The following is a 26,659-nucleotide window of genomic DNA, read 5'->3' on the forward strand; positions in this document are numbered from 1 at the left end:
CAATGGAGCTCTATGGAGAAACCATGACACTCCCCTGACTAAAAGTATAATGGAGCTCTATGGAGAAACCATGACACTCCCCTGACTAACAGTATAACGGAGCTCTATGGAGAAACCATGGCACTCCCCTGACTAAAAGTATAATGGAGCTCTATGGAGAAACCATGACACTCCCCTGACAAAAAGTACAATGGAGCTCTATGGAGAAACCATGACACTCCCCTGACTAAAAGTATAATGGAGCTCTATGGAGAAACCATGACACTCGCCTGACTGAAAGTACAATGGAGCTCTATGGAGAAACCATGACACTCGCCTGACTAAAAGTACAATGGAGCTCTATGGTGAAACCATGACACTCCCCTGACTAACAGTACAATGGAGCTCTATGGAGAAACCATGACACTCGCCTGACTGAAAGTACAATGGAGCTCTATGGAGAAACCATGACACTCGCCTGACTAAAAGTACAATGGAGCTCTATGGAGAAACCATGACACTCCCCTGACTAACAGTATAATGGAGCTCTATGGTGAAACCATGACACTCGCCTGACTAAAAGTACAATGGAGCTCTATGGAGAAACCATGACACTTCCCTGACTAAAAGTATAATGGAGCTCTGTGGAGAAACCCTGACACTCCCCTGACTAAAAGTATAATGGAGCTCTATGGAGAAACCATGACACTCCCCTGACTAAAAGTATAATGGAGCTCTATGGAGAAACCATGTCACTCCCCTGACTAAAAGTATAATGGAGCTCTATGGAGAAACCATGACACTCCCCTGACAAAAAGTACAATGGAGCTCTATGGAGAAACCATGACACTCCCCTGACTAAAAGTATAATGGAGCTCTATGGAGAAACCATGACACTCGCCTGACTAAAAGTACAATGGAGCTCTATGGAGAAACCATGACACTCGCCTGACTGAAAGTACAATGGAGCTCTATGGAGAAACCTACCCTAAAACAGTACTTACTCCATACAATACCCTAAACAGTGCTTCTCAACCTGTTTGGTTTATGACCTAAAAACAGAGGAATGCCTGTTCAAGAATGGTGAACTTTTGACACAAAATATAACTTTTTATTCCCTTTTTAGGCTCTTCAATGTGATTAATGACTGGAGGAGGGCTTTAGACGTCAAACATTCATTATATGTAGCAACGATTATGATAAACATGATGTTGTATATCTTTGTGTGACCCCCCCCCCCCCAACTACCCATTAAAATTAAGAGAAAAAGAATAAGTGTGAATGAACAAGTGCACAGGCAGACGAGGAGTCCGTCCACATGACCAGAGGGTCCTTTTATATACAGATCATTATTATATCTTATATTATATACAGATCATTATTATTATAGAGAGATCATTATTATTATAGAGATAACTGCTCCCGATGAACAGGTTGGCGTCTCCACTGGCGGTGTGTGAATGTGTGAGTGAACGGATAAAATGTGAGGAACAAATTGTAAAGCACTTTGGATAAAAGCTGTTATATAAATGCAGCCATTTGCCATTTACTGGTCATTGAAAGCTACAATTCCTGAGTTCTGAGGTAGCTTCACTAAAAGCCACATGCCTGAAAGGCTTCAGTGTAGCGAAGGGTGGTGTGTGTACTTGTGACTGGAGTGTTGAACGTCCCGTGATGAAGACGGGGAGGACGCGACCCTCTCTGCGTGCCCTCCTGTCTCCCTGTCTCCGGCTGTCTCGTAGTGATGACCGGAGTGTTGAACGTCCCGTGATGAAGACGGGGAGGACGCGACCCTCTCTGCGTGCCCTCCTGTCTCCGGCTGTCTCGTAGTGATGACCGGAGTGTTGAACGTCCCGTGATTAAGACGGGGAGGACGCGACCCTCTCTGCGCCGCCCCTGTGCCTCAAATAGATCCGCTATCAGCTCTATCTTTAATCTTTCAAAATGTTCAGTTGCTATCGCTATCAGCTCTATCTTTAATCTTTCAAAATGTTCTGTTGCTATCGCTATCAGCTCTATCTTTAATCTTTCAAAATGTTCAGTTGCTATAGCTATCAGCTCTATCTTTAATCTTTCAAAATGTTCAGTTGCTATTGCATGCACTCATCTGTGTTTCACTACACACTTGAGTGCATGCTTACCAACTGTCCGTCTGCAACACTACTATCACCGACATCTAAGAAGGGAGATCCCCCCTTGAATGGCCCTTCTAAGGTTTCTCTCCTCCACACTGCCTGTGGTGCATTTTTTCCTAATGCTAGGTTTTAGTGAGTTTTTCCTTACCTTCGCGTGGGGTATGTCTGGGAGTGTTCGCATTGCATTCATTTATTTTGCATTTATTTTAAATTTGTTGGACCTTATGTTGTTCTTGTCTTGCTTCTTGACTTATTGTGATGTTTCTCCTTGACTTGTTTAAAGAAGACGTGTCCGGCCCATGGGGACATTAACGTGTGTTGTCGGGCCTTACAAATACATTTGATTTGATTTGATTGGTTGACTTTACCGTTAGCCCGACTGCGATGCAGATGCAGAGTATTATTATAGAGATCAGACGTACCGTTAGCCCGACTCCGATGAAGATGCAGAGAATTATTATAGAGATCAGACGTACCGTTAGCCCCACTCCGATGAAGATGCAGATCATGCCCACGGTGATGTAAGCACAACAGCGCCTCCTAGGGAGCGCGCTGCCAACAGAGGATCTGGAGCGGAAGAGGGAGGTGAACAACACGTTATACACACGGATATAATACACACTGAGACGTTCAAATGCATAGTAGTATAAACTGTGTCAAACCAAAAACTCTGGTTTCTCAAATGATGAAAGTTCAAATAATGTGCTTGTTATTGCAACGATAGAAATGTATTGTTGCATTGTATATATATATATATATATATATATATATATATATATATATATATATATATATATATATATATATATATATATATACCAGACGACAACTCTACCACCTGAGACACTGTCTAACCCTAACCTTCTGATTACCAGACTCTACCTCCTGAGACACTGTCTAACTCTAACCTTCTGATTACCAGACGACCGCTCTACCTCCTGAGACACTGTCTAACCCTAACCTTCTGATTACCAGACGATACCTCCTGAGACACTGTCTAACCCTAACCTTCTGATTACCAGACGACCTGCTCTACCTCCTGAGACACTGTCTAACCCTAACCTTCTGATTACCAGACGACCGCTCTACCTCCTGAGACACTGTCTAACCCTAACCTTCTGATTACCAGACGACCGCTCTACCTCCTGAGACACTGTCTAACCCTAACCTTCTGATTACCAGACTCTACCTCCTGAGACACTGTCTAACTCTAACCTTCTGATTACCAGACGACCGCTCTACCTCCTGAGACACTGTCTAACCCTAACCTTCTGATTACCAGACGATACCTCCTGAGACACTGTCTAACTCTAACCTTCTGATTACCAGACTCTACCTCCTGAGACACTGTCTAACTCTAACCTTCTGATTACCAGACTCTACCTCCTGAGACACTGTCTAACCCTAACCTTCTGATTACCAGACTCTACCTCCTGAGACACTGTCTAACTCTAACCTTCTGATTACCAGACGACCGCTCTACCTCCTGAGACACTGTCTAACCCTAACCTTCTGATTACCAGACGATACCTCCTGAGACACTGTCTAACTCTAACCTTCTGATTACCAGACTCTACCTCCTGAGACACTGTCTAACTCTAACCTTCTGATTACCAGACTCTACCTCCTGAGACACTGTCTAACTCTAACCTTCTGATTACCAGACTCTACCTCCTGAGACACTGTCTAACCCTAACCTTCTGATTACCAGACTCTACCTCCTGAGACACTGTCTAACCCTAACCTTCTGATTACCAGACGACCGCTCTACCTCCTGAGACTGTCTAACCCTAACCTTCTGATTACCAGACTCTACCTCCTGAGACACTGTCTAACCCTAACCTTCTGATTACCAGACGACCGCTCTACCTCCTGAGACTGTCTAACCCTAACCTTCTGATTACCAGATGACCTCTCTACCTCCTGAGCCACTGTCTAACCCTAACCTTCTGATTACCAGACTCTACCTCCTGAGACACTGTCTAACTCTAACCTTCTGATTACCAGACTCTACCTCCTGAGACACTGTCTAACTCTAACCTTCTGATTACCAGACGACCTGCTCTACCTCTTGAGCCACTGTCTAACCCTAACCTTCAGATTACCAGACTCTACCTCCTGAGACACTGTCTAACTCTAACCTTCTGATTACCAGACGATACCTCCTGAGACACTGTCTAACCCTAACCTTCTGATTACCAGACTCTACCTCCTGAGACACTGTCTAACTCTAACCTTCTGATTACCAGACTCTACCTCCTGAGACACTGTCTAACTCTAACCTTCTGATTACCAGACTCTACCTCCTGAGCCACTGTCTAACCCTAACCTTCTGATTACCAGACGACCTGCTCTACCTCCTGAGACACTGTCTAACCCTAACCTTCTGATTACCAGACGACCACTCTACCTCCTGAGCCACTGTCTAACCCTAACCTTCTGATTACCAGACTCTACCTCCTGAGACACTGTCTAACCCTAACCTTCTGATTACCAGACTCTACCTCCTGAGACACTGTCTAACCCTAACCTTCTGATTACCAGACTCTACCTCCTGAGACACTGTCTAACCCTAACCTTCTGATTACCAGACTCTACCTCCTGAGACACTGTCTAACTCTAACCTTCTGATTATCAGACTCTACCTCCTGAGCCACTAATCTCCCCATTGAGACGAAAAGTGCTATACAAATAAAGTTATTATTATTATTATTATTATTATTATTATTATTATTATTATTATTATTATTATTATTATCATGAACGTGCCACACCCCTTTAAGACTCCCGCTACACACCCCTTTAAGAAGAATCGCATGCCACACCCCTTTTTTAAATCCACTTTTTCCCCCCTTTTTCAATTTGTTCTCCCATCCCAATTTAGCCGTGTCAATTCTCCCCTCCCCCGTCTTGAACGTTGCTCGCATGTGCCCCCCACTGGGCGGTTGTAGGGAGGATAGAAGCCCATCGCATGTCCCCTCCGATACACGAGGAGGCAGCCAGTCGCATCTTTTCACCTGCCAGCGCGGACTCTCATTTGGCGAGGAGTAACGTGTGGGAGGCTCACACTGCCCCTGCCATTTTCCTGTCTCTGCTGTGCAGGCGCCCCAACCGACCTGTAGGAGTCGCTGTTTACAACGTCCAGATTACCACCCATCGACTTCCACCCGCTGACTCTGCCAATTGAGTTAGTATGAAGGCCGGCCCAAGCCGGAGGCAACGCCGACAGCCGGATTCGATACCGGTGTCTTGTGCGTTGGTGACGAGCGCAATGTCCGCTGCACCACCCAGCCGCCCGCATGCCACACCCCTTTAAGACTCCCACTAAACACCCCTTTAAGACTCCCGCTACACACCCCTTTAAGACTCCCGCTACACACCCCTTTAAGACTCCCGCTACACACCCCTTTAAGACTCCCACTAAACACCCCTTTAAGACTCCCGCTACACACCCCTTTAAGACTCCCGCTACACACCCCTTTAAGACTCCCGCTACACACCCCTTTAAGACTCCCGCTACACACCCCTTTAAGACTCCAGCTACACACCCCTTTAAGACTCCCGCTACACACCCCTTTAAGACTCCCGCTACACACCCCTCTAAGACTCCCGCTACACACCCCTTTAAGACTCCCGCTACACACCCCTCTAAGACTCCCGCTACACACCCCTTTAAGACTCCCGCTACACACCCCTTTAACCTCTTAAGCCCGGAGCCCTATTTTCTGAAAATCCGCCTAAAATAGATACCTAAGTAAATGGAATATTGCTCCACTTCTACAAGGTCCATTTGCATGTTCTTGGTATCTAGGGACATCTGTGGACCTCAGTGAATGTATTCCCAGTGTCAGAAATATTGTGTCTATTACTAGGCTTGCTTAAATTGTGATGAAACAAAGGAGAATTTGAATTATGATTTTTCTTTGCATCTTTGACAGTGAATAACACCATGATAATAATGACCAGACATGACACACTGGCACGGTAACCGTCGGTAGTGCGATAGTAAAGGGTTAACCTTCTGTAGTGTGGCAGTGAAAGCAGGGTACAAAATAGTTACACGCCCAGCGCCATTGACTTGTAGATTTATTCTTTGGCGATTAGAATTTAAGGTCTGCCCGCCACCTGGCGGCTAACAAAATACACTGCATCTACCGCTTCTCCTCCGCTCGAATCCACTCCCTCCAGGCCGCTCACAGTGGTTTAACACTGATGTAATATACATGTAGTACAATGCCAAAGCAACAGATGGCGATGTACAAACATGAAGGCCATTTTCAACCAATGAGAAGGGTGAACCTGTGATATCCTGTTCAGGCTTTGTCACTCACATCCCAGTTAGAAAAAGTTTTGACGCCATTGTTGTTGTCGTTAGCTTACATGCTAACGTTAATGGCAGCGACCATAGCATTGTGGCTAGGCTAGCTATCATCGCTTAATAGAGCTAGTGAATGGATCAACAACGTTATTTAACATTGCAGAATGGGTACAATTACAATGCGGCTCAATACAAACAATTGTTAAGGGGCCCAGGGGGTGTAGACTGTTGTAGTTTGAGCTAATTTACACCATGCTCCAAAAAAAATAAAAAATCTGGGAGCGGGGAGCGCTCGATTCAAGGTGAGCGGTGAGCGACTTGGGGGCGGGGTCAACATGAGCGATTAGCGGAGCAATTTGTTTCCTTATATCGCTTCCTCCAGGGTTCCAACTTGTGTTGACAAAATGCAACCCTGCTCAGCTACGGGGAATCAGCGCTCTCTCTCTAGACTAGAAAGGTGCACTCAGTAGAGCACAGATGTCCGCCAGGGCGGCAGCCACACATAATAATAATAATAATAATAATAATAATAATAATAATAATAATAATAATAATAATAATAATAATAATAATAATAATAGATTGGATTTGTAATGCACTTTTTGTTCACTGGGATCCCAAAGTGCTACACTACATGGTTAAAACAGAATAAAAATAAGATAAAAATAGAACATAGTTAATTAAAAACATAGTATAAACAGACAATTTAAAAACAAAAGCGCAATAAAATTAAAATAAAAAGCTAACAGTCAAAGGCCTTTTTGAACAGGTAGGTTTTCAGGCTTGCCTTATCTCTCTATCTATCTATCTATCTATCTATCTATCTATCTATCTATCTATCTATCTATCTATCTATCTATCTATCTATCTATCTATCTATCTATCTATCTACCTCTCTCTGTTCAATGATTTAAAGTGGCCAAACGTTACAATATAAATACTAATTGGATTTTTGGCTAGTAAAAAATCTGCCCGGCTGGTAGTTTTTAAAATCTACCAGCCAAATGGCTGGTAAGTCAAAAAGTTAAGTTTGTTCCCTGAGTGAAAGGGTTAAGAGTTACATCGGTTTAAACTAAACTAAATTTGAGGTCATGTACGTTATGTTCCTCAAGGGTTTCACTTGTACGCGGGAAACAACGCTTTTATTTTGGAATTTACTTTCAGCATTTAAAAACACGGGACCGTTTTAACTCCCAACGTTTACAAAACAAAAGTTCCCACATGAACGGGGCTTTTACAGGTTTAGAAAGCAGTTCAGGTTCAGCCGTCGAATAAACTGTACCAAGCCGTCAGTTTGAGAATTTATGATAATAATAATAATAATAATAATAATAATAATAATAATAATAATAATAATAATAATAATAATAATAATAATAATAATAATAATAATAATAATAATAATAATAATAATAATAAATCCTTCCAATACACATTTTGGTTTTCACTTGCTTACATTGGGATTACAGATCCAACCTTTAACCTATGAGGAGGAAATGCATCCATTTGGCTTTGCGTGTGTGTGTGTGTGTGTGTGTGTGTGTGTGTGTGTGTGTGTGTGTGTGTGTGTGTGCGTGCGTGTGTGCGTGCGTGCGTGCGTGCGTGTGTGTGCGTGTGTGTGTGTGTGTGAGTCTCTCACATGTTTCTCATGTGACTGGACTACATTCTTCAGGTCCTTGTATTGAGAGCTTAAGGCTAATCCTCCTGTTTCCTCATCTCTCTCTCTCTCTGCCCCTCATCTCTCTGCCGCTCATCTCTCTCTCCCTCTCTCTCTCTCTCTCTCTCTCTCTCTCTGCCCCTCATCTCTCTGCCGCTCATCTCTCTCTCCCTCTCTCCCTCTCTCTCTGCCGCTCATCTCTCTGCTCTCTCTGCCCCTCATCTCTCTCTCTCTGCTTCTCTCTCTCTCTCTCTCTCTCTGCTCCTCATCTCTCTGCTCTCTCTCTGCCCCTCATCTCTCTCTCTCTGCCCATCATCTCTCTGCTCTCTCTGCCCCTCATCTCTCTCTCTCTGCTTCTCTCTCTCTCTCTCTCTCTCTCTGCCCCTCATCTCTCTGCTCTCTCTCTGCCCCTCATCTCTCTCTCTCTGCCCATCATCTCTCTCTCTCTCTCTGCCCCTCATCTCTCTCTCTCTCCCTGCCCCTCATCTCCCTCTCTCTCTCTCTCTCTCTCTCTCTCTCTCTCTCTCTGTTTTTTGCTGTCTCTCTTCCCCTCATCTCTCTCTCTCTCTCTAGACTCAATGTACTTTACCGAATTTTTACTGCTCCTATGTTTTTATTTATTTATTGTATTTATTCATTTGAAGGTGAATAAAGTTTTAAACCTTTTTATTCTTATGTTTTTATTTTATTCAGTAGATACAGTACTGAATTCTCCCATCCGGACCAATGCAATTTGAAATATTATTATAGAATATAGAATAGCAGGCTTATAAATTACCTTATTATAGCCAATTCGCACATTTATATATATATACATATATTATCTTTCAAATGCCCAAGTTCAATTTGGATTTAGTATCATCAGGAGTGCCTTTGGGAAGTGTCGTTCGGATTTCCAATGCTCAGTGAAAGCTCTCGATGTCCTCTACAAAATGGCGTAAAAAAACTACAATTCCTGACGTTCAATCTTATCAAAATGCCCGATTTTCGCGACCAAAACAATAGAAAAAGAAATGCTCAAATCTATCTAATAACACTTTAACCTATTGGTAAACTAACGTATTGATGATAATATACATTATAACTGCTGTTTGACATGGTTATGATGTTTATACTTGAATACGTTTGAAAAATAAAACGATACTTTTGTCAAACAGTCTGGAGAGATTGATTTATGACGTGATGTCATTTTGGGACTGGTACCGGTCTCGTCGGGCTTAACACTATCAGTGCCGACCTTGTTTACCTTTTTACCCCGTTGAATGCCATCATCCACTTCAATGTTAGCATTAAAAACGCCTAATCTATGTTTTAAATTATGGCTATGTGTCTAATCTGCCCGTCGCTTATCAATGACTTGTTTGCAGTCAACATTGTCGAAACGGATTGTTTTTTAATCGGTTCATATCCTTTTTATAGCATTTCGAAAAGCTATCGTTCTTTCAAAGATTTTCGGAAAATTTTAAGATTCCCCCATAAACGGCATTTATTGGAATATTCTCGAATACACTAGACACGTCTGCCTATTTATGAATCGTTTTCAAATAAACACTAGATTATCGATAGTATATGTGTACTTATGCACGTCAGATCCCTCATCATCAGACGGCTCGCCAGCATAATGGAGCCAGTTGGCTCCACCTCTACAGATCCCACAGGGATCTCTCAGTCTAATCGACTGCCCTGCAGTTACACAGGGATAGACGATAGGGGGGTGTTTTTTTCCCATCTGAGCTCCTGGGGCTGCTGTACCAACGGGAGACTCGGTTGATGAAATATGAATTCAGATCGCTAATAAAAAAATCAAACAACATTTCTCGTCGTCGGCACTCAACGGGGGGGGGGGGGGCTGATAAAACAAGAATAGTCGTCGTCGGCATTCAAAGTGTTAAGAGGTTAAGTTGATAAAACAACTTAACTTTAATTTTATATAGAGGAATCAAACTCACTATATCAAAAAAGCTATCACAGTCCGCTCTGAAGGTGGGCTAAAGGCAATAGACTTTGAATGTATGAATGGAACTTTGAAACTCAACTCACTGAAACAATGTGTTAATTCCGCTGTCAATATTCAACAAGATGGGTGTTATATAATTTATCTTAACCCTGTCACTGCCACACGACAAAGGGTTAACCCTTTCACAACCACACTACATAAGGTTAACCCTTTCCAGTGATGTACCTGAATGCATTCAATGAACTCGTTCATATTTTGGGTGAACGTGAACTGAACGTACCGTGTTTCCGCTAGATGAACGTAATTGTGAACGCGTTCATTCTCGGCGCTCTATCACAGTATAACTTCGTTCAAAAGTGTGCCAGATTTGGGACGGGCACACAGGTGTGTGTGTTGCGCACGGAGAGAGAGATGGTCGGGGAAACACTGATAAATAATCACAGTGTGATGGAAATGCCAGTGTTCTGATTGCTGTCTGTGGTTCTATATGGGTTGTGGCAATCATTTTGACAAATAATAGCTCTCAGCAACGTATTGAAAAAAGAACTATAAACTAGTAAATTTTTTAAACCATGAACTTTAGTTCACAATTTTGAATTATGAACTATGAACTGAAATTGTTCATTTAAAAATGTGTGAACTGTGAACTGAACTAGTTCAAGTAGAAAGTGAACTTTCCGGGATGCGGCTGGGTGGCGCAGCGGACTAAGCGCTCGTCACCACCGCAAGAGACACTGGTATCGAATCCGGCTGTCAGCGGTGCCTCCGGCTTGGCCGGCCGTCATACTGACACAATTGGCGGTGTCAGCGGGAGGGAAGCCGGTGGGTGGTGACCTGGTGGTCGTAAAACAGCGACTCCTACAGGTCGGTCAGGGCGCCTGCACAGCAAGGGAGGGAAATGGTGAAGGTAGTGTTACACTTCACCAATGAGAGTCCGGCTGTCAGGTGAAAAGATGCTGCTGGCTGTCTCCACATGTATCGGAGGAAGCATGTGATAGACTTCAGGGCTCCCTAGACCGACCAGTAGGGGGCACATGCGCGCAACAACCAGGTAGGGGAGGGGGGAATTGGCATAACGACTAAAATGGGATGGGAGGAAAAATACAGAAAAATCAGGAGGAGAAAAATACGAAAGAATTAAATAAAAAATAAAGTGAACTTTCCCAACACTGACCCTTTCACTACCACACTACAGAAGGTTCACCCTTTCACTACCACACTACAGAAGGTTAACCTTTCACTACCACACTACAGAAGGTTAACCCTTTCACTACCACACTACAGAAGGTTAACCTTTCACTACCACACTACAGACGGTTAACCTTTCACTACCACACTACAGAAGGTTAACCCTTTCACTACCACACTACAGACAGTTAACCTTTCACTACCACACTACAGACGGTTTACCTTTCACTACCACACTACAGAAGGTTAACCTTTCACTACCACACTACAGAAGGTTAACATTTCACTACCACACTACAGAAGGTTAACCCTTTCACTACCACACTACAGACGGTTAACCTTTCACTACCACACTACAGAAGGTTAACCTTTCACTACCACACTACAGAAGGTTAACCCTTTCACTACCACACTACAGACGGTTAACTTTTCACTACCACACTACAGACGGTTAACTTTTCACTACCACACTACAGAAGGTCAACCTTTCACTACCACACTACAGACAGTTAACCTTTCACTACCACACTACAGAAGGTTAACCCTTTCACTACCACACTACAGAAGGTTAACCCCTTCACTACCACACTACAGAATGTTTTAACCCTTCTGTAGTGTGGTAGTGAAAGGATTAAAATGGGATTACAATGTCACCGAATTGCCTCTTAAGTTTTCTCAGGGTATCTTGCCGGTTTCAACAAGTTAAATGTAAGACTTTTTAATAAATGTTTAACACCACTTAGAGCAAAGAAGCACCAAGCTCCTGGGAGCCCCGCAAAAAACAACGACTTGAATACAAAACATTTTATGTTTAATGACATATTTAAATTAATTTGTAGTGCCAAAATTCCCTCTGTATGATTAAAGTATTTTTTTTTCTCGATTAATCTCCAGACAGCCGGGTCGTCCCCCAAACATTTGAATATCTGTGCAGATTACATGTAAGACTTTTTTAATACCTTTTAATGCTTTAAATTGAGAATTATGAATTGAATACCTTTTAAGGTGTTTTAATACCCTGCAAATTAAGTATATACAGTACTTTACAAAAGTTCATAAAATCTTGTTTATAGGAGCGGGATGGAATATTTGGTGTGTAATAAACCTATTGGATTCACATGTGGATGTAGTACCTTACAGTGATTCTTGTTGTGAACTTTAATCGCAACCTCAAACAATTAAAATATATTGTCAACGCTACCCAATACATTACTACTACTGCTACATTATACTCACAGTCCCCCATCTCCTCTTCCCACACCTTTCATGAATGGAATACATTTTCTTGATAAAAAGGTGTTTGAAAAAATTCACAAGATCTATTCTAACAAACAATTTATACCCAGCGTAGTAATCTAGAAATCATTATGTTTTATATTATTGACCAACCAACAGTATCCAAACTGAGAACTAATTCTTCACCCAAAACAAACAAAAAATCATACAAAGTAATGAATGATTTCTACTTTTAAGATTTGGCTTTGAGAGAGCGATGTGTTTTCTGTAAAGGTGACATTAAAATGACATCTGTCTGTTTCATGCTCTCCTACCCAGTTCTAGTATGATTTTTGATGACTTAGAACAGTGGTGCCCAACCAGTCGATCGCGATCGACAGGTAGATCGCAGGCTGATTTCAAGTAGATCTTGATTAATAAAATTTGATTATAAAAAAAAAAAAAAAAAAAAAAAATGTTGTGCAAAATCAACTCTGCCTCTCCTTGTTAACTACAACAAGCAATGCTGTTTGGTATTTAAGATGAGGTCGGACTCGGCACTGACAGATTTGTGTTCATTGTGCTGCTTTTATAAAGCCTCAAAAGCCCCTTACAATATACAATTTTGGCTGGTAGCTCTCGGCTAGGTGGTAAATTTAAAAGTAGATCTTGGTTCAAAAAAGGTTGTGCACCCCTGATTTAACCTAATGGTCTCATTCACCAACGGACTTAGGACAAAAGATCTGACAAATTTTGGTCTTAGCGCCACTTAAGACATTTCCGGGCCGATTTTGGGATTCACCAACCGTCCCTTGTCTTGGATTCGGTCCTAATTAAGAGCAGGATTTAGGAGCGCTGAAGAGCAGTCGTAAGTGGAACAGACTGGTGTGCGCCGTGTTCCCTTGGGAGTCCAAAGTCCTGTTTGCACCCGTTGGCGGAGAACAAAAGGATTTAGAATTTCTCCCAAATGCTCAGAAAGTCGCGCTTTTCAGAAATCGGTAAAAATAGAAAGTTTTTCGAGTGCTTTGAGATGTTATATATATGTCTCCTTACTTGCTAAACTTAATACGACTTGTAAATATGTTTAATTTTTGCTAGATGGTATGGTTGTAATTATCCCTGTACTCCTGGGAACTACAACGCGTCACAAAACGCACATACACGCATGCGCGCACACACACACAGCGTGGTGTGTGCGCTGTGAAAAGGTGTTAGACCCCGCAGAGACTTATCAGAGACTCTCTACCCCCCATCCAAATTCTAAACAACAGATTGGCTTTTCATAATATGTATGAATTATCTCTTGCAATAATATCCATGGGACTCGACTTTTTGCAGTCGTTGTGTTTGTGTGTGTCACCAACACACACGCCAACTATCTCCTGCGTGTGGACCCGCGGACATTCTCTCACAGCTGATAGAGGGGAAAAAAAAGCAATAGCCTACATACTTTTCCGGACTGATCATCTGAGCTCCTCTCCAGTTTAACTGCTACTGTGTTTAAATCCAAAATATTGATAAATCCAAATGCCATTGTGTAACATGTCATCTGTCTTCACGTGCAGTTAAATTCTCTACAAGTGAAACTGAAACTTACCAAGCCTAAGTTGTTAAAGGGGCAGTAGGCAATTAATTTACTCAGTGGACGCCTGAACACAGAATGACACCAGTATCACTGACTACCATGGCAAGCATATAGAAGATTATTCTATTTAATAATAATTATAATAATTATTATAAATGTCTCTCTCTCTGTCTGTATCTCTTTCTTTCTTTCTCTCTCTCTCTCTTTTCTCTCTCTCTCTCTCTCTCTCTCTCTCTCTCTCTCTCTCTCTCTCTCTCTCTCTCTCTCTCTCTCTCTCTCTCTCTCTCTCTCTCTCTCTCTCTCTCTCTCTCTCTCTCTAACAATAGCCCTAATAATATTAGTAATGTATTCAGGTAAACCTCTATATATCTAGCGTGTGTACATGGCATCAAATCAAAGTGTGTGTCACTGTAGGGCCGCCTGGGCCCGGTCATTGGAATAACAAAGGAACAACAGACTAGAAACTGGGCCTTTGTTCCACGTGTGAATTGGTCTAGTGACATTGATCACATTGCATTCTGGGAGGGAGTGCAGTTCTTTCATCAAATTGCTGAATTCACTTGAATCCTTTCAAACCCCTGTTCTGCGACTTGGTTAGGATTTTACCAGAATGTTTCATAGGACATTGATTGAAAACGATCGGCTTGAATTTTTACAATTGATGGCTTATTTTGAAGGTATGAACCTGTAGTTTCATATTATGTAAAAAAAATTGTGAAAATTCTGAGAGAGGAGGAGCTCAGACTCTAGAGGGTTGGGCTTTATTTTGGGATGTTGTAGTTAGCTCTGCGTTTTCCTGCAGGTGCGCCTCTAACTCTCTTCGCTCTCATTGGGATTACATTTACACACGGCTCTGTTGGCTTTATAAGGAGCTGCCGGAGGCGTGTCTGTATGCCACGGCTCTGTTGGCTGGCTTTATAAGGAGCTGTCGGAGGCGTGTCTGTATGCAAATGAAGTCAACGGGAACACGCGTTCAAGTTTGTCAATGAGTGACGTATCTCATTGTGGGCATCGCGGCTGTGATCGTTTTGGCCACTTAAGACAGCCTCTCCACGCGTTGGTGAATCCGGGTGTAATTATCGCAGAGTTTCTCTTATGACCTTCCAAGGTGGTGGTTGTCATAAGAGAAATATTATGGCAATGTTGGTGAATGAGACCCAATGTTTTGCTCATTTTAGCCAAATTCTTTATTCACAAGGCATTCTTTATACATTTATAAAGACCTCACCAATCTTCACGTGTTACTCAACTCCTTAAGTATCAGGAACTTAAGTCCCTGAAATTAATTACTCAAATTAATTATCCAAATGTATTATTATAAAACTACCTGACCAATGGAATGTCTTAAAAATTGCTTAGTACATTTCTTTCTTTCCTTTTATTTATGTTTTTTTTATATGAAATAATAATAATGTTTTATTTTGCTTAATCTAGATCCAATGTGATAGATGAAAGCTATAGGATATAATTCAACCCAACCCCTAACCCCAAACAACCATGACCCCCACCCAACCCCACCCACAACCTGGCTGAGAGAAATGGGTGGTGTGAGGGTGTTTTCTTTGGGCACAGTACAGTATGTGGCCTGAGAGACCTACTGCTGCTATCAGCTACATGAACCCTCTGTAAGATACATCACATGACCCCAGACATCCTATCAGCTACATGAACCCTCTGTAAGATACATCACATGACCCCAGACATCCTATCAGCTACATGAACCCTCTGTAAGATACATCACATGACCCCAGACATCCTATCAGCTACATGAACCCTCTGTAAGATACATCACATGACCCCAGACATCCTATCAGCTACATGAACCCTCTGTAAGATACATCACATGACCCCAGACATCCTATCAGCTACATGAACCCTCTGTACGATACATCACATGACACCAGACATCCTATCAGCTACATGAACCCTCTGTAAGACGCATCACATGACCCCAGACATCCTATCAGCTACATGAACCCTCTGTACGATACATCACATGACCCCAGACATCCTATCAGCTACATGAACCCTCTGTACGATACATCACATGACCCCAGACATCCTATCAGCTACATGAACCCTCTGTAAGATACATCACATGACCCCAGACATCCTATCAGCTACATGAACCCTCTGTACGATACATCACATGACCCCAGACATCCTATCAGCTACATGAACCCTCTGTAAGATGCATCACATGACCCCAGACATCCTATCAGCTACATGAACCCTCTGTATGATACATCACATGACCCCAGACATCCTATCAGCTACATGAACCCTCTGTATGATACATCACATGACCCCAGACCACTCCAGCAGCGCCCCTGTGTGCGTGTGCGTGTGTGAATGTGTCTGAGAGTGTGTGTGCGTGTGTGGGGTGAGGTGGGTAATGTGCAACAAGCCTTATTAAAGGATAATTCCAGTTATTTTCACCCTTGACCCTATTTTTCTATCATCCGACATCATTATTGATCCGATTCCGCCCCAAATCTGGCCAACTGGATGGCGTTCCAGTCGTGTTTCTCTACTGTACTAATCCATCCTGACAAAAGCACGCAGCAGCAAAATAATGATGTATTTTCAGAGATAAGAGTTCTGCTGTAGAGGACTGGACTGAATGATCCTTTAACCAGACCACTGAGAGAGAGAGAGAGAGGGAGAGAGAGAGAGAGAGAGAGAGAGAGAGAGAGAGAGAGAGAGAGAGAGAGAGAGAGAGAGAGAGAGAGAGAGAGAGAGAGAGAGAGAGAGAGAGAGAGAGAGAGAGAGAGAGAGAGAGAGAGAGAGAGAGAGAGAGAGAGAGAGAGAGGGAGAGACAGAGAGAGAGAGAGAGAGAGAGGGAGAGAGACACAGAGAGACAGAGAGAGAGAGAGAGAGAGAGAGAGAGAGAGAGAGAGAGAGAGAGAGAGAGAGAGAGAGAGAGAGATAGAGAGAGAGAGACAGCTGACTACTATGACGCAAAGTGTATGGTGTTCTGGCGTCTCTCACACACTTCCATCTGGATTATATGTAGAGTATTGAGGCCAAACACTGGTCCTGGATCAGAGTCACGCGCGGAGATTAGCCCCCTAAGAAACAGCCCAGGCTCAGCCACCCACACCAGGCCGGGCAGCCTCCAGGAGACCAGCCTCCCTACGCCTCACAGCCCAGGCTCAGCCACCCACACCAGGCCGGGCAGCCTCCAGGAGACCAGCCTCCCTACGCCTCACAGCCCAGGCTCAGCCACCCACACCAGGCCGGGCAGCCTCCAGGAGACCAGCCTCCCTACGCCTCACAGCCCAGGCTCAGCCACCCACACCAGGCCGGGCAGCCTCCAGGAGAGACCAGCCTCCCTACGCCTCACAGCCCAGGCTCAGCCACCCACACCAGGCCGGGCAGCCTCCAGGAGACCAGCCTCCCTACGCCTCACAGCGCAGGCTCAGCCACCCACACCAGGCCGGGCAGCCTCCAGGAGACCAGCCTCCCTACGCCTCACAGCCCAGGCTCAGCCACCCAGACCAGGCCGGGCAGCCTCCAGGAGAGACCAGCCTCCCTACGCCTCACAGCCCAGGCTCAGCCACCCAGACCAGGCCGGGCAGCCTCCAGGAGGGCACAGCCTCCCTACGCCTCACAGCCCAGGCTCAGCCACCCACACCAGGCCGGGCAGCCTCCAGGAGGGCACAGCCTCCCTACGCCTCACAGCCCAGGCTCAGCCACCCAGACCAGGCCGGGCAGCCTCCAGGAGACCAGCCTCCCTACGCCTCACAGCCCAGGCTCAGCCACCCACACCAGGCCGCCTATTGCTTATTAACAGCGGAGGAGTGCTGCCGAGTGCTTCCGCGTTTTCCCTGATTGGCTGCGACACGCCCCGCGGCAGGTGCGGCAGCCGCAGAGCGGAGCGGCAGAGCTTGCGGCATTATGTAGCCGTGATCCGCCATGATTTTCATTCGAAGCTTAGCTCACCTGGCAGCGCTGCGGTTCTGCGATCCTGCGGTCCGTTGGTGACAAGTTCGAATCCCATAATTTTTTTTTTTTTAACATGTATTCTTTCGCCGGTTAAGGTTAGGCATGGTTAAGGTTAAGGTTAAGGTTAGGCATTGTTTCGGAGTTGGTTAAGGTTAGAAGGGTTAAGTTTAGGCGCTGTTAAGGAGCTGGTTAAGGTTAGCGTTTGTCTTAGAGAATGGCAATAGACAGCCTATTTCCGCACTGCCGCTCTCTCGCGCTGCCACGGTCACATGGTCACATTGTCACATTCTTGCACTCCTCCGCTGTTAAAAAGCCACACGCCACCAGGCCGGGCAGCCTCCAGGAGGGCACAGCCTCTCTACGCCTCACAGCCCAGGCTCAGCCACCCACACCAGGCCGGGCAGCCTCCAGGAGGGCACAGCCTCCCTACGCCTCACAGCCCAGGCTCAGCCACCCACACCAGGCCGGGCAGCCTCCAGGAGACCAGCCTCCCTACGCCTCACAGCCCAGGCTCAGCCACCCACACCAGGCCGGGCAGCCTCCAGGAGACCAGCCTCCCTACGCCTCACAGCCCAGGCTCAGCCACCCACACCAGGCCGGGCAGCCTCCAGGAGACCAGCCTCCCTACGCCTCACTCTGCCCTGGGGCTGGAGCCGTGTTCATTTTGGCAGCTATTTTAATTTTAGTTTTAGTCATGTGTCAAATGCTCCTTTTTCGTCATATTTACTCACCTTCATTTAATTTTCCTTTAGTCAGTTTTAGTCAACTAAGGCAGGGGTTCCCAAAGTCGGGGTCGCGACCCACAGGAGGGTCGCGAGCCGCCGCGGGGGGGGGGGTCGCCAGATGATTTCAAAAAAAAAAAAATTTAAATCGCAATTTTTTTTTTTTTTTTATGCAGTCAGGCCACTGAACTTAGAAGCAGGCCACGCCAGTGTTTCTAGTTGCACCAGCACAATAGTTAGATAACATAGGTGGGGAACAACCAGGAGATCACTGCAACTCACACAAGTTGGAGAACTATCTCTCTCTCTCTCTCTCTTACAAAAAACTGCTAATCATTGACACATGCTAGCCTGTAATAATCCCCCCCAGAAAAAAAATCTACTTTGCATTTGATATATTGCAAATATATGCCATCACACACACTGGCATTTAAAGGGTTAGAATTATAAAATTAATATGTGGTGTTATGATCAGGGCTGAAGTTGAATAAAAGATTGTATTATTTTCAATCTGACATTACAAAAAAACTGAAAATCCATCAAAAACAGTGTTGTTGCTAATCAGCCTGTTTTTTTAACAATAATTTGTGATGCCATCACAAACACTGGCATTTAAAGGGTACAAATAAAAAAATGCCTGCACCAGAATGCAGGAAATGAAGACCCCCCGCTTAAAAAGTGGCCTGACTGGGGCTATATTTTGCACTATATTTCCTGGCCTGAATGATTTCCCCAGTCCGGCCCTGGTTAAAAGCCTCCAATGCTTATTAGTGTGTGTGCGTTTGAGCGTGTGTATGTTTCAACCATACATTTCCATTTATAAAAAAAATACAAATTATTATTTTTTTTACCTCCTATAATAGCGGGGGTAGCGGCTCTCTGACCCCGTTATTTTTGGGTCGCGGCCTGAAAAGTTTGGGAACCCCTGAACTAAGGGTCTGAGCATTTTAGTCTTCGCTTAGTCTTGATTTAGTCTTCTTGTAGTAATGCGTTACTGTGAAAGTAACTATTTAGTTACTTAAAAAAATATATCAATTGCTCCCATTAATGCCCTTACAGATTCTTACAGTCAAAATATGTTGATCAACTCGACAGTTTCCATTCATTTGCATTCACATCACTGAACTCTGCTCAGCAATGTGGTCGATACAAACACACACCTGACACAGACACAAAGTCACGTTGTCCCGACGCAATAATAAGAAATGCGCCGTGCCCAATCAGACGGTTAGATTGTATCGCTGTGTGTAGCTCGGGGAGCGCACACGTTTTAGGTTCGACCCGCGTGCACGTTTAGGTGCTAGCTCGAGGACAAAAAGTGAACGATTAGGTTGAAGGAACGGCCCTGAGAGAGATTTCGGCTAGATTTTATTTTGTAAACTACATTTTGTGTCGTTGTTTGTAGTCAACGATATATTGCCCACGATATACGTTAGTGTCACGTGATCTACGTTAACCCTTTCACTGCCACACGACAGAAGGTTAGCCCTTTACTATCACACAACCGACGGCATTGCCGTCGGTTGTGTGATAGTAAAGGGCTAACCTTCTGTATTGTCACAGTGAAAGGGTTAACCGGCTGTCGAGTGGCAGTGAAAGGGTTAACCGGCTGTCGAGTGGCAGTGAAAGGGTTAACCCGCTGTCGAGTGGCAGTGAAAGGGTTAACGTGACGTCACGTGACAAACCCCCAACCTACTGAACCTGAACCTACTGAACCCACTGAACCCCCACCTACTGAACCCCCACCTAGTGCCCTCTGGTTGTTCCACACTGTTCCGACGAGGAATGCAACAACGGTGGCGTTAGTTCTAAACTTGTTAAAAGTATATTTATACAGTACCTATACTTTTCGGAGTATGCAATTGCACTGTATTTTTGTTACTTCTTATGTGCTAATCCAAAGCACATGTTTAGTATGATACTAGTCATTCATATGCCATAAGTGTACTCGTACATTTATTAAACATTTTAATTAAAATTATTTTTAAAATATTAAAAAGAAAGATAAAACACAGATGTTTACCAAACTTAAGTTGTACTTTAGTAAGTGTACTATTTTGGGAAGCAAATGTTACCAGAAATACATCAAATGTATCATTTCAATATATAAATTAAGTACATCTTACAAGTACTTCACTTTTAACAGACAAAGTACAACTTAAGTGGTTTCAATTTAACCCAATTTGTGTATACTTTCTGAATACACACAAAAAATTATACTCTAGTACTGTATACTGTCAGAAAATATACTTAAAGGAACACGCCAATATTTTGGGAAATTAGCTTACCGTCTTCTCCAGAGAGAGAGACACAAAGATAGATACCAGTTTCCTCTCACTGTGTGTTCAGTAGAAAGCTATCTGGCTGCACGTTAGCCTAGCTTAGCACAATGAACGGAAGCGGACATGACCGGTTAGCCTAGGCATTGTCCAACTAAGACCTCTCACGAAGGCTAACCGGTCATGTCCGTTTCCGTTCATTGTGCTAAGCTAGGCTAACGTGTGCAGCCAGATAGCTTTCTACTGAACGCACAGAGAGGAAACTGGTATCCATCTTCTTGTCTCTCTGGAGAAGATGGTAAGCTAATTTCCCCAAATGTTGGCGAGTTCCTTTAAGTATAATTTGTTCCAGCTCCTTGGGTTATGAGTTATGTTCACTGGATGGTTGACTCACATCTTCTTGCAGTGCGGGCACTTGGCCAGAGTGTTAAACCGGAGCTCCACCCACTGTAGAGAAACAAACAAGGACAATGTTATCAGGGAGCGACACTGTACACACTGTACACACTGAACTAAAACATGCACAGGTGTGCACACTAGAGATGCACAGACAGCCTACTGGGGCTCAGAGGTCAGGTCGATAACCAGGGTGGAATGGACAGAAAATATCTTGGAACATTTCTGTCCAATGACACCTTAAAAGGTAGAATCTGTAATGCCATCAAACAGCGACCTCTCTAGGCGAAAGAGCCCTGGTTGGCGCTGCGCTTTGTTAACGGTTTTGTTTTGGTCTAATGCCGGGGTTGGAGTTTAATAACTTATTATATGGTGCGTTTCTCCAGACTTCTGTTGGCAGAGCCTGAGGTGAGGTCAGCAGTAGCACGTCCTCCCCCTCGACACACGTCCATCCAACCCAGACATCAGACACAAACTAAAGATGTAAACTTTACAGTACAGAGGGGCTCTTTTGCCCAGAGGTCGCCCTTTGACGACATTTACAGATTCTGCCTTCGATCTAGAAACCATAGAAACCCCTCACGTTGAAATTGTGTAATGGAGCTTCTAGATGCAGGAAGTTGAAGGCTGAGGTTCTAAAAGCAGGAAGTTGAAGGCTCTGAGGCTCTAAAAGCAGGAAGTTGAAGGCTGAGGCTCTAAAAGCAGGAAGTTGAAGGCTGAGGCTCTAAAAGCAGGAAGTTGAAGGCTCTGAGGCTCTAAAAGCAGGAAGTTGAAGACTGAGGCTCTAAAAGCAGGAAGTTGAAGGCTCTGAGGCTCTAAAAGCAGGAAGTTGAAGGCTCTGAGGCTCTAAAAGCAGGAAGTTGAAGGCTGAGGCTCTAAAAGCAGGAAGTTGAAGGTTCTGAGGCTCTAAAAGCAGGAAGTTGAAGGCTCTGAGGCTCTAAAAGCAGGAAGTTGAAGGCTCTGAGGCTCTAAAAGCAGGAAGTTGAAGGCTGAGGCTCTAAAAGCAGGAAGTTGAAGGCTCTGAGGCTCTAAAAGCAGGAAGTTGAAGGCTCTGAGGCTCTAAAAGCAGGACGTTGAAAGCTCTGAGGCTCTAAAAGCAGGAAGTTGAAGGCGGAGGCTCTAAAAGCAGGAAGTTGAAGGCTCTGAGGCTCTAAAAGCAGGAAGTTGAAGGCTGAGGCTCTAAAAGCAGGAAGTTGAAGGCTCTAAAAGCAGGAAGTTGAAGGCTCTGAGGCTCTAAAAGCAGGAAGTTGAAGGCTCTGAGGCTCTAAAAGCAGGACATTGAAGGCTCTAAAAGCAGGAAGTTGAAGGCTCTGAGGCTCTAAAAGCAGGAAGTTGAAGGCTCTGAGGTTCTAAAAGCAGGAAGTTGAAGGCTCTGAGGCTCTAAAAGCAGGAAGTTGAAGGCTGAGGCTCTAAAAGCAGGAAGTTGAAGACTGAGGCTCTAAAAGCAGGAAGTTGAAGGCTCTGAGGCTCTAAAAGCAGGAAGTTGAAGGCTCTGAGGCTCTAAAAGCAGGAAGTTGAAGGCTGAGGCTCTAAAAGCAGGAAGTTGAAGGCTCTGAGGCTCTAAAAGCAGGAAGTTGAAGGCTCTGAGGCTCTAAAAGCAGGAAGTTGAAGGCTGAGGCTCTAAAAGCAGGAAGTTGAAGGCTGAGGCTCTAAAAGCAGGAAGTTGAAGGCTCTGAGGCTCTAAAAGCAGGAAGTTGAAGGCTCTGAGGCTCTAAAAGCAGGAAGTTGAAGGCTCTGAGGCTCTAAAAGCAGGAAGTTGAAGGCTGAGGCTCTAAAAGCAGGAAGTTGAAGGCTCTGAGGCTCTAAAAGCAGGAAGTTGAAGGCTCTGAGGCTCTAAAAGCAGGAAGTTGAAGGCTCTGAGGCTCTAAAAGCAGGAAGTTGAAGGCTGAGGCTCTAAAAGCAGGAAGTTGAAGGCTGAGGCTCTAAAAGCAGGAAGTTGAAGGCTCTGAGGCTCTAAAAGCAGCAAGTTGAAGGCTGAGGCTCTAAAAGCAGGAAGTTGAAGGCTGAGGCTCTAAAAGCAGGAAGTTGAAGGCTCTGAGGCTCTAAAAGCAGGAAGTTGAAGGCTCTGAGGCTCTAAAAGCAGGACATTGAAGGCTCTGAGGCTCTAAAAGCAGGAAGTTGAAGGCTCTGAGGCTCTAAAAGCAGGAAGTTGAAGGCTCTGAGGCTCTAAAAGCAGGAAGTTGAAGGCTGAGGCTCTAAAAGCAGGAAGTTGAAGGCTCTGAGGCTCTAAAAGCAGGAAGTTGAAGGCTGAGGCTCTAAAAGCAGGAAGTTGAAGGCTGAGGCTCTAAAAGCAGGAAGTTGAAGGCTCTGAGGCTCTAAAAGCAGGAAGTTGAAGGCTGAGGCTCTAAAGGCAGGAAGTTGAAGGCTCTGAGGCTCTAAAAGCAGGAAGTTGAAGGCTGAGGCTCTAAAAGCAGGAAGTTGAAGGCTCTGAGGCTCTAAAAGCAGGAAGTTGAAGGCTCTGAGGCTCTAAAAGCAGGAAGTTGAAGGCTCTGAGGCTCTAAAAGCAGGAAGTTGAAGGCTGAGGCTCTAAAAGCAGGAAGTTGAAGGCTCTGAGGCTCTAAAAGCAGGAAGTTGAAGGCTCTGAGGCTCTAAAAGCAGGAAGTTGAAGGCTCTGAGGCTCTAAAAGCAGATTTCCCAAAACGATTCGATTCCGATTCACAAGACCCACGATTCGATTCGATTTCCGATTCAATGGTTCAAGGAACCCTCTAATGCAGTGGTCACCAACCCGTCGATCGCGATCGACTGGTCGATCTTTGAGATTTACCCCGTAGATATTTCACTGAATTTTTTTAATAAAAAAAAAAAAATAGATCTTTCCCTGAGAGTCCACATTACAGTTCTACTTTTGTTTTGATGTGAAAGGTGATGCTGCATAAGATGACTGCACTTAGCACTGACTGAGAAAGTACATATGACAGTTCTACTTTGACAAACATATTTACAATTAGCATTTTATAATGTTAATAATATGAGAGTCCACATTACAGTTCTACTTTTGTTTTGATGTGAAAGGTGATGCTGCATAAGATGACTGCACTTAGCACTGACTGAGAAAGTACATATTACAGTTCTACTTTATAAAATGCTAATTGTAAATATGTTTGTCAATGTTAATAATATGAGAAAGTCCACATTACAGTTCTACTTTTGTTTTGATGTGAAAAGTGATGCTGCATAAGATGACTGCACTTAGCACTGACTGAGAAAGTACATATTACAGTTATACTTTATAAAATGCTAATTGTAAATATGTTTGTCAATGTTAATAATATGAGAAAGTCCACGTTACAGTTCTACTTTTGTTTTGATGTGAAAAGTGATGCTGCATAAGATGACTGCACTTAGCACTGACTGAGAAAGTACATGTTACAGTTCTACTTTATAAAATGCTAATTGTAAATATGTTTGTCAATGTTAATAATATGAGAAAGTCCACATTACAGTTCTACTTTTGTTTTGATGTGAAAAGTGATGCTGCATAAGATGACTGCACTTAGCACTGACTGAGAAAGTACATATTACAGTTCTACTTTGACGTTTTAATGTTGGACCAAAGCATTGCATGTAATTAGAATACAGGCAAATAAAAGTAATTTAGTTTAAAGTACAATCTTGGCTGTCTTTTTCTCTCAACGCTTCAATAGGTAGGATCTTGCCTTCACCAAAAAGAAAAAGTGATATTGGGCTTAAAAAGGTTGGTGACCACCAGGCCACGTGAGCGGATCGGCGCGGCCGAGAAATCCGCTCTTCGCTCTTTAAAGCTTGGTCCGCTCCGCTAATCGCTCATGTTGACCCCGCCCCCAAGTCGCTCTCCGCTCGCTCCCCGCTCACCTTGAATCGAGCGCTCCCCGCGCCAGATCGCTCGGCAGTTTTTTTTTTTTTTTTTTGGAGCATGGTGTAAATTAGCTCAAACTACAACAGTCTACACCCCCTGGGCCCCTTAACAATTGTTTGTATTGAGCCGCATTGTAATTGTACCCATTCTGCAATGTTAAATAACGTTGTTTATCCATTCACTAGCTCTACTAAGCGATGATAGGCTAGCCGAGCCACAATGCTATGGTCGCTGCCATTAACGTTAGCATGTAAGCTAACGTCAACAACAATGGCGTCGATACTTTTTCTAGGAGTGAGTGAAGGAGGAGGAGTGAAGCCTGAACATGATATCACAGGTTCACCCTTCTCATTGGTTGAAAATGGCCTTCATGTTTGTACATCGCCATCGGTTGCTTTGGCATTGTACTGCATGTATATTATTACATCAGTGTTAAACCACTGTGAGCGGCCTGGAGTGGATTGGAGCGGAGGAGAACTCTCGCTCCGGACGTCGCGCCGACTCATTTTAAAACCCACTCCTCGCTCACGTCAAAACCGGCCGCTCCGCGCCCCGCGCCGCTCACGCTCCGATCCGCTCACATGCACTGGTGACCACTGATCTAACGGAATGGAAAGAAGAAAAAACTGCTTGTTTACAGTTTATTATGCCTATGCAGCTAATTTATTTGTATCCATTTGCTGCCTCTATTTCTTAGCTATAAGGTCACAGAGTTAAAACATTTTCACTATCAATTTATTAAATTAGCCATTGTTTTTGGTTCTGGCCCGCCATATAATGTGGCTCGAGGCCAAACGTAATGGCCGACCCCTGGTCTACACCCTCCCCAGGCCGACAGTGGGGCGCGCAACGACCAGGAAGGGAATCGGCATAACGACTAAATTGAAAAACAAACAAAAAACGATCTCAGGATTTATGATACGATAATCGAATTCAAATGAAGATCGATTCAGAATCGGGAAATAGATTTTTTTAACCCAGGCCTAGAAGTGTAAGAGGTGGTATCGGTGCATTCCTAAAGCGTGCACACACACACACACACACACACACACACACACACACACACACACACAGATCACAGATTCTACTCTAAATTCTACTCTACGGTAGTTTCAAGACAATCAATGAAAGAATCATCGGCAATGATTGTAAACCTCCATTATAACGGTTGACAAGTTATACTCTTTATTTCTATGAGATTTTCCTGGGAATACTATCAGAAAATAGGAGGGAGGGGGGGGGGGGGGTGTAGGGTTAATTACGCCCCTGAAACTAGCTATTACAAGATGTTAGCCAATGTGTCCAAACTGGGGTTCTGATGTTAACCCTTTCACTGCAGCACTACAGAAGGTTAACCCTTTACTATCATAGATAGTAAAGGGTTAACCTTCTGTAGTGCGGCGGTGAACGGGTTAACAGAGTGGTGTTAATGATATCTCTCT

At 44.1% G+C, this 26,659-nt stretch overlaps 1 protein-coding gene across 1 annotated transcript in view; it reads right to left on the reverse strand.

The window, feature by feature from the left end:
• Window positions 1–26,659, reverse strand: part of pip4p2 (phosphatidylinositol-4,5-bisphosphate 4-phosphatase 2) — a gene marked incomplete at its 5' end in the record, with an annotated part of 112,508 nt that overhangs the window by 13,651 nt on the left and 72,198 nt on the right. Inside the window, 2 exons of the mRNA XM_084312063.1 lie at window positions 2,591–2,681; window positions 21,378–21,430. Of these exons, the coding sequence (XP_084168189.1) occupies window positions 2,591–2,681; window positions 21,378–21,430 (144 nt within the window). The remainder of the gene's footprint in view (window positions 1–2,590; window positions 2,682–21,377; window positions 21,431–26,659) is intronic.

The sequence above is a fragment of the Notolepis coatsorum genome, assembly GCF_963971535.1.
Source record: "Notolepis coatsorum genome assembly, chromosome: 4".
Taxonomy (NCBI): Eukaryota; Metazoa; Chordata; class Actinopteri; order Aulopiformes; family Paralepididae; genus Notolepis; species Notolepis coatsorum.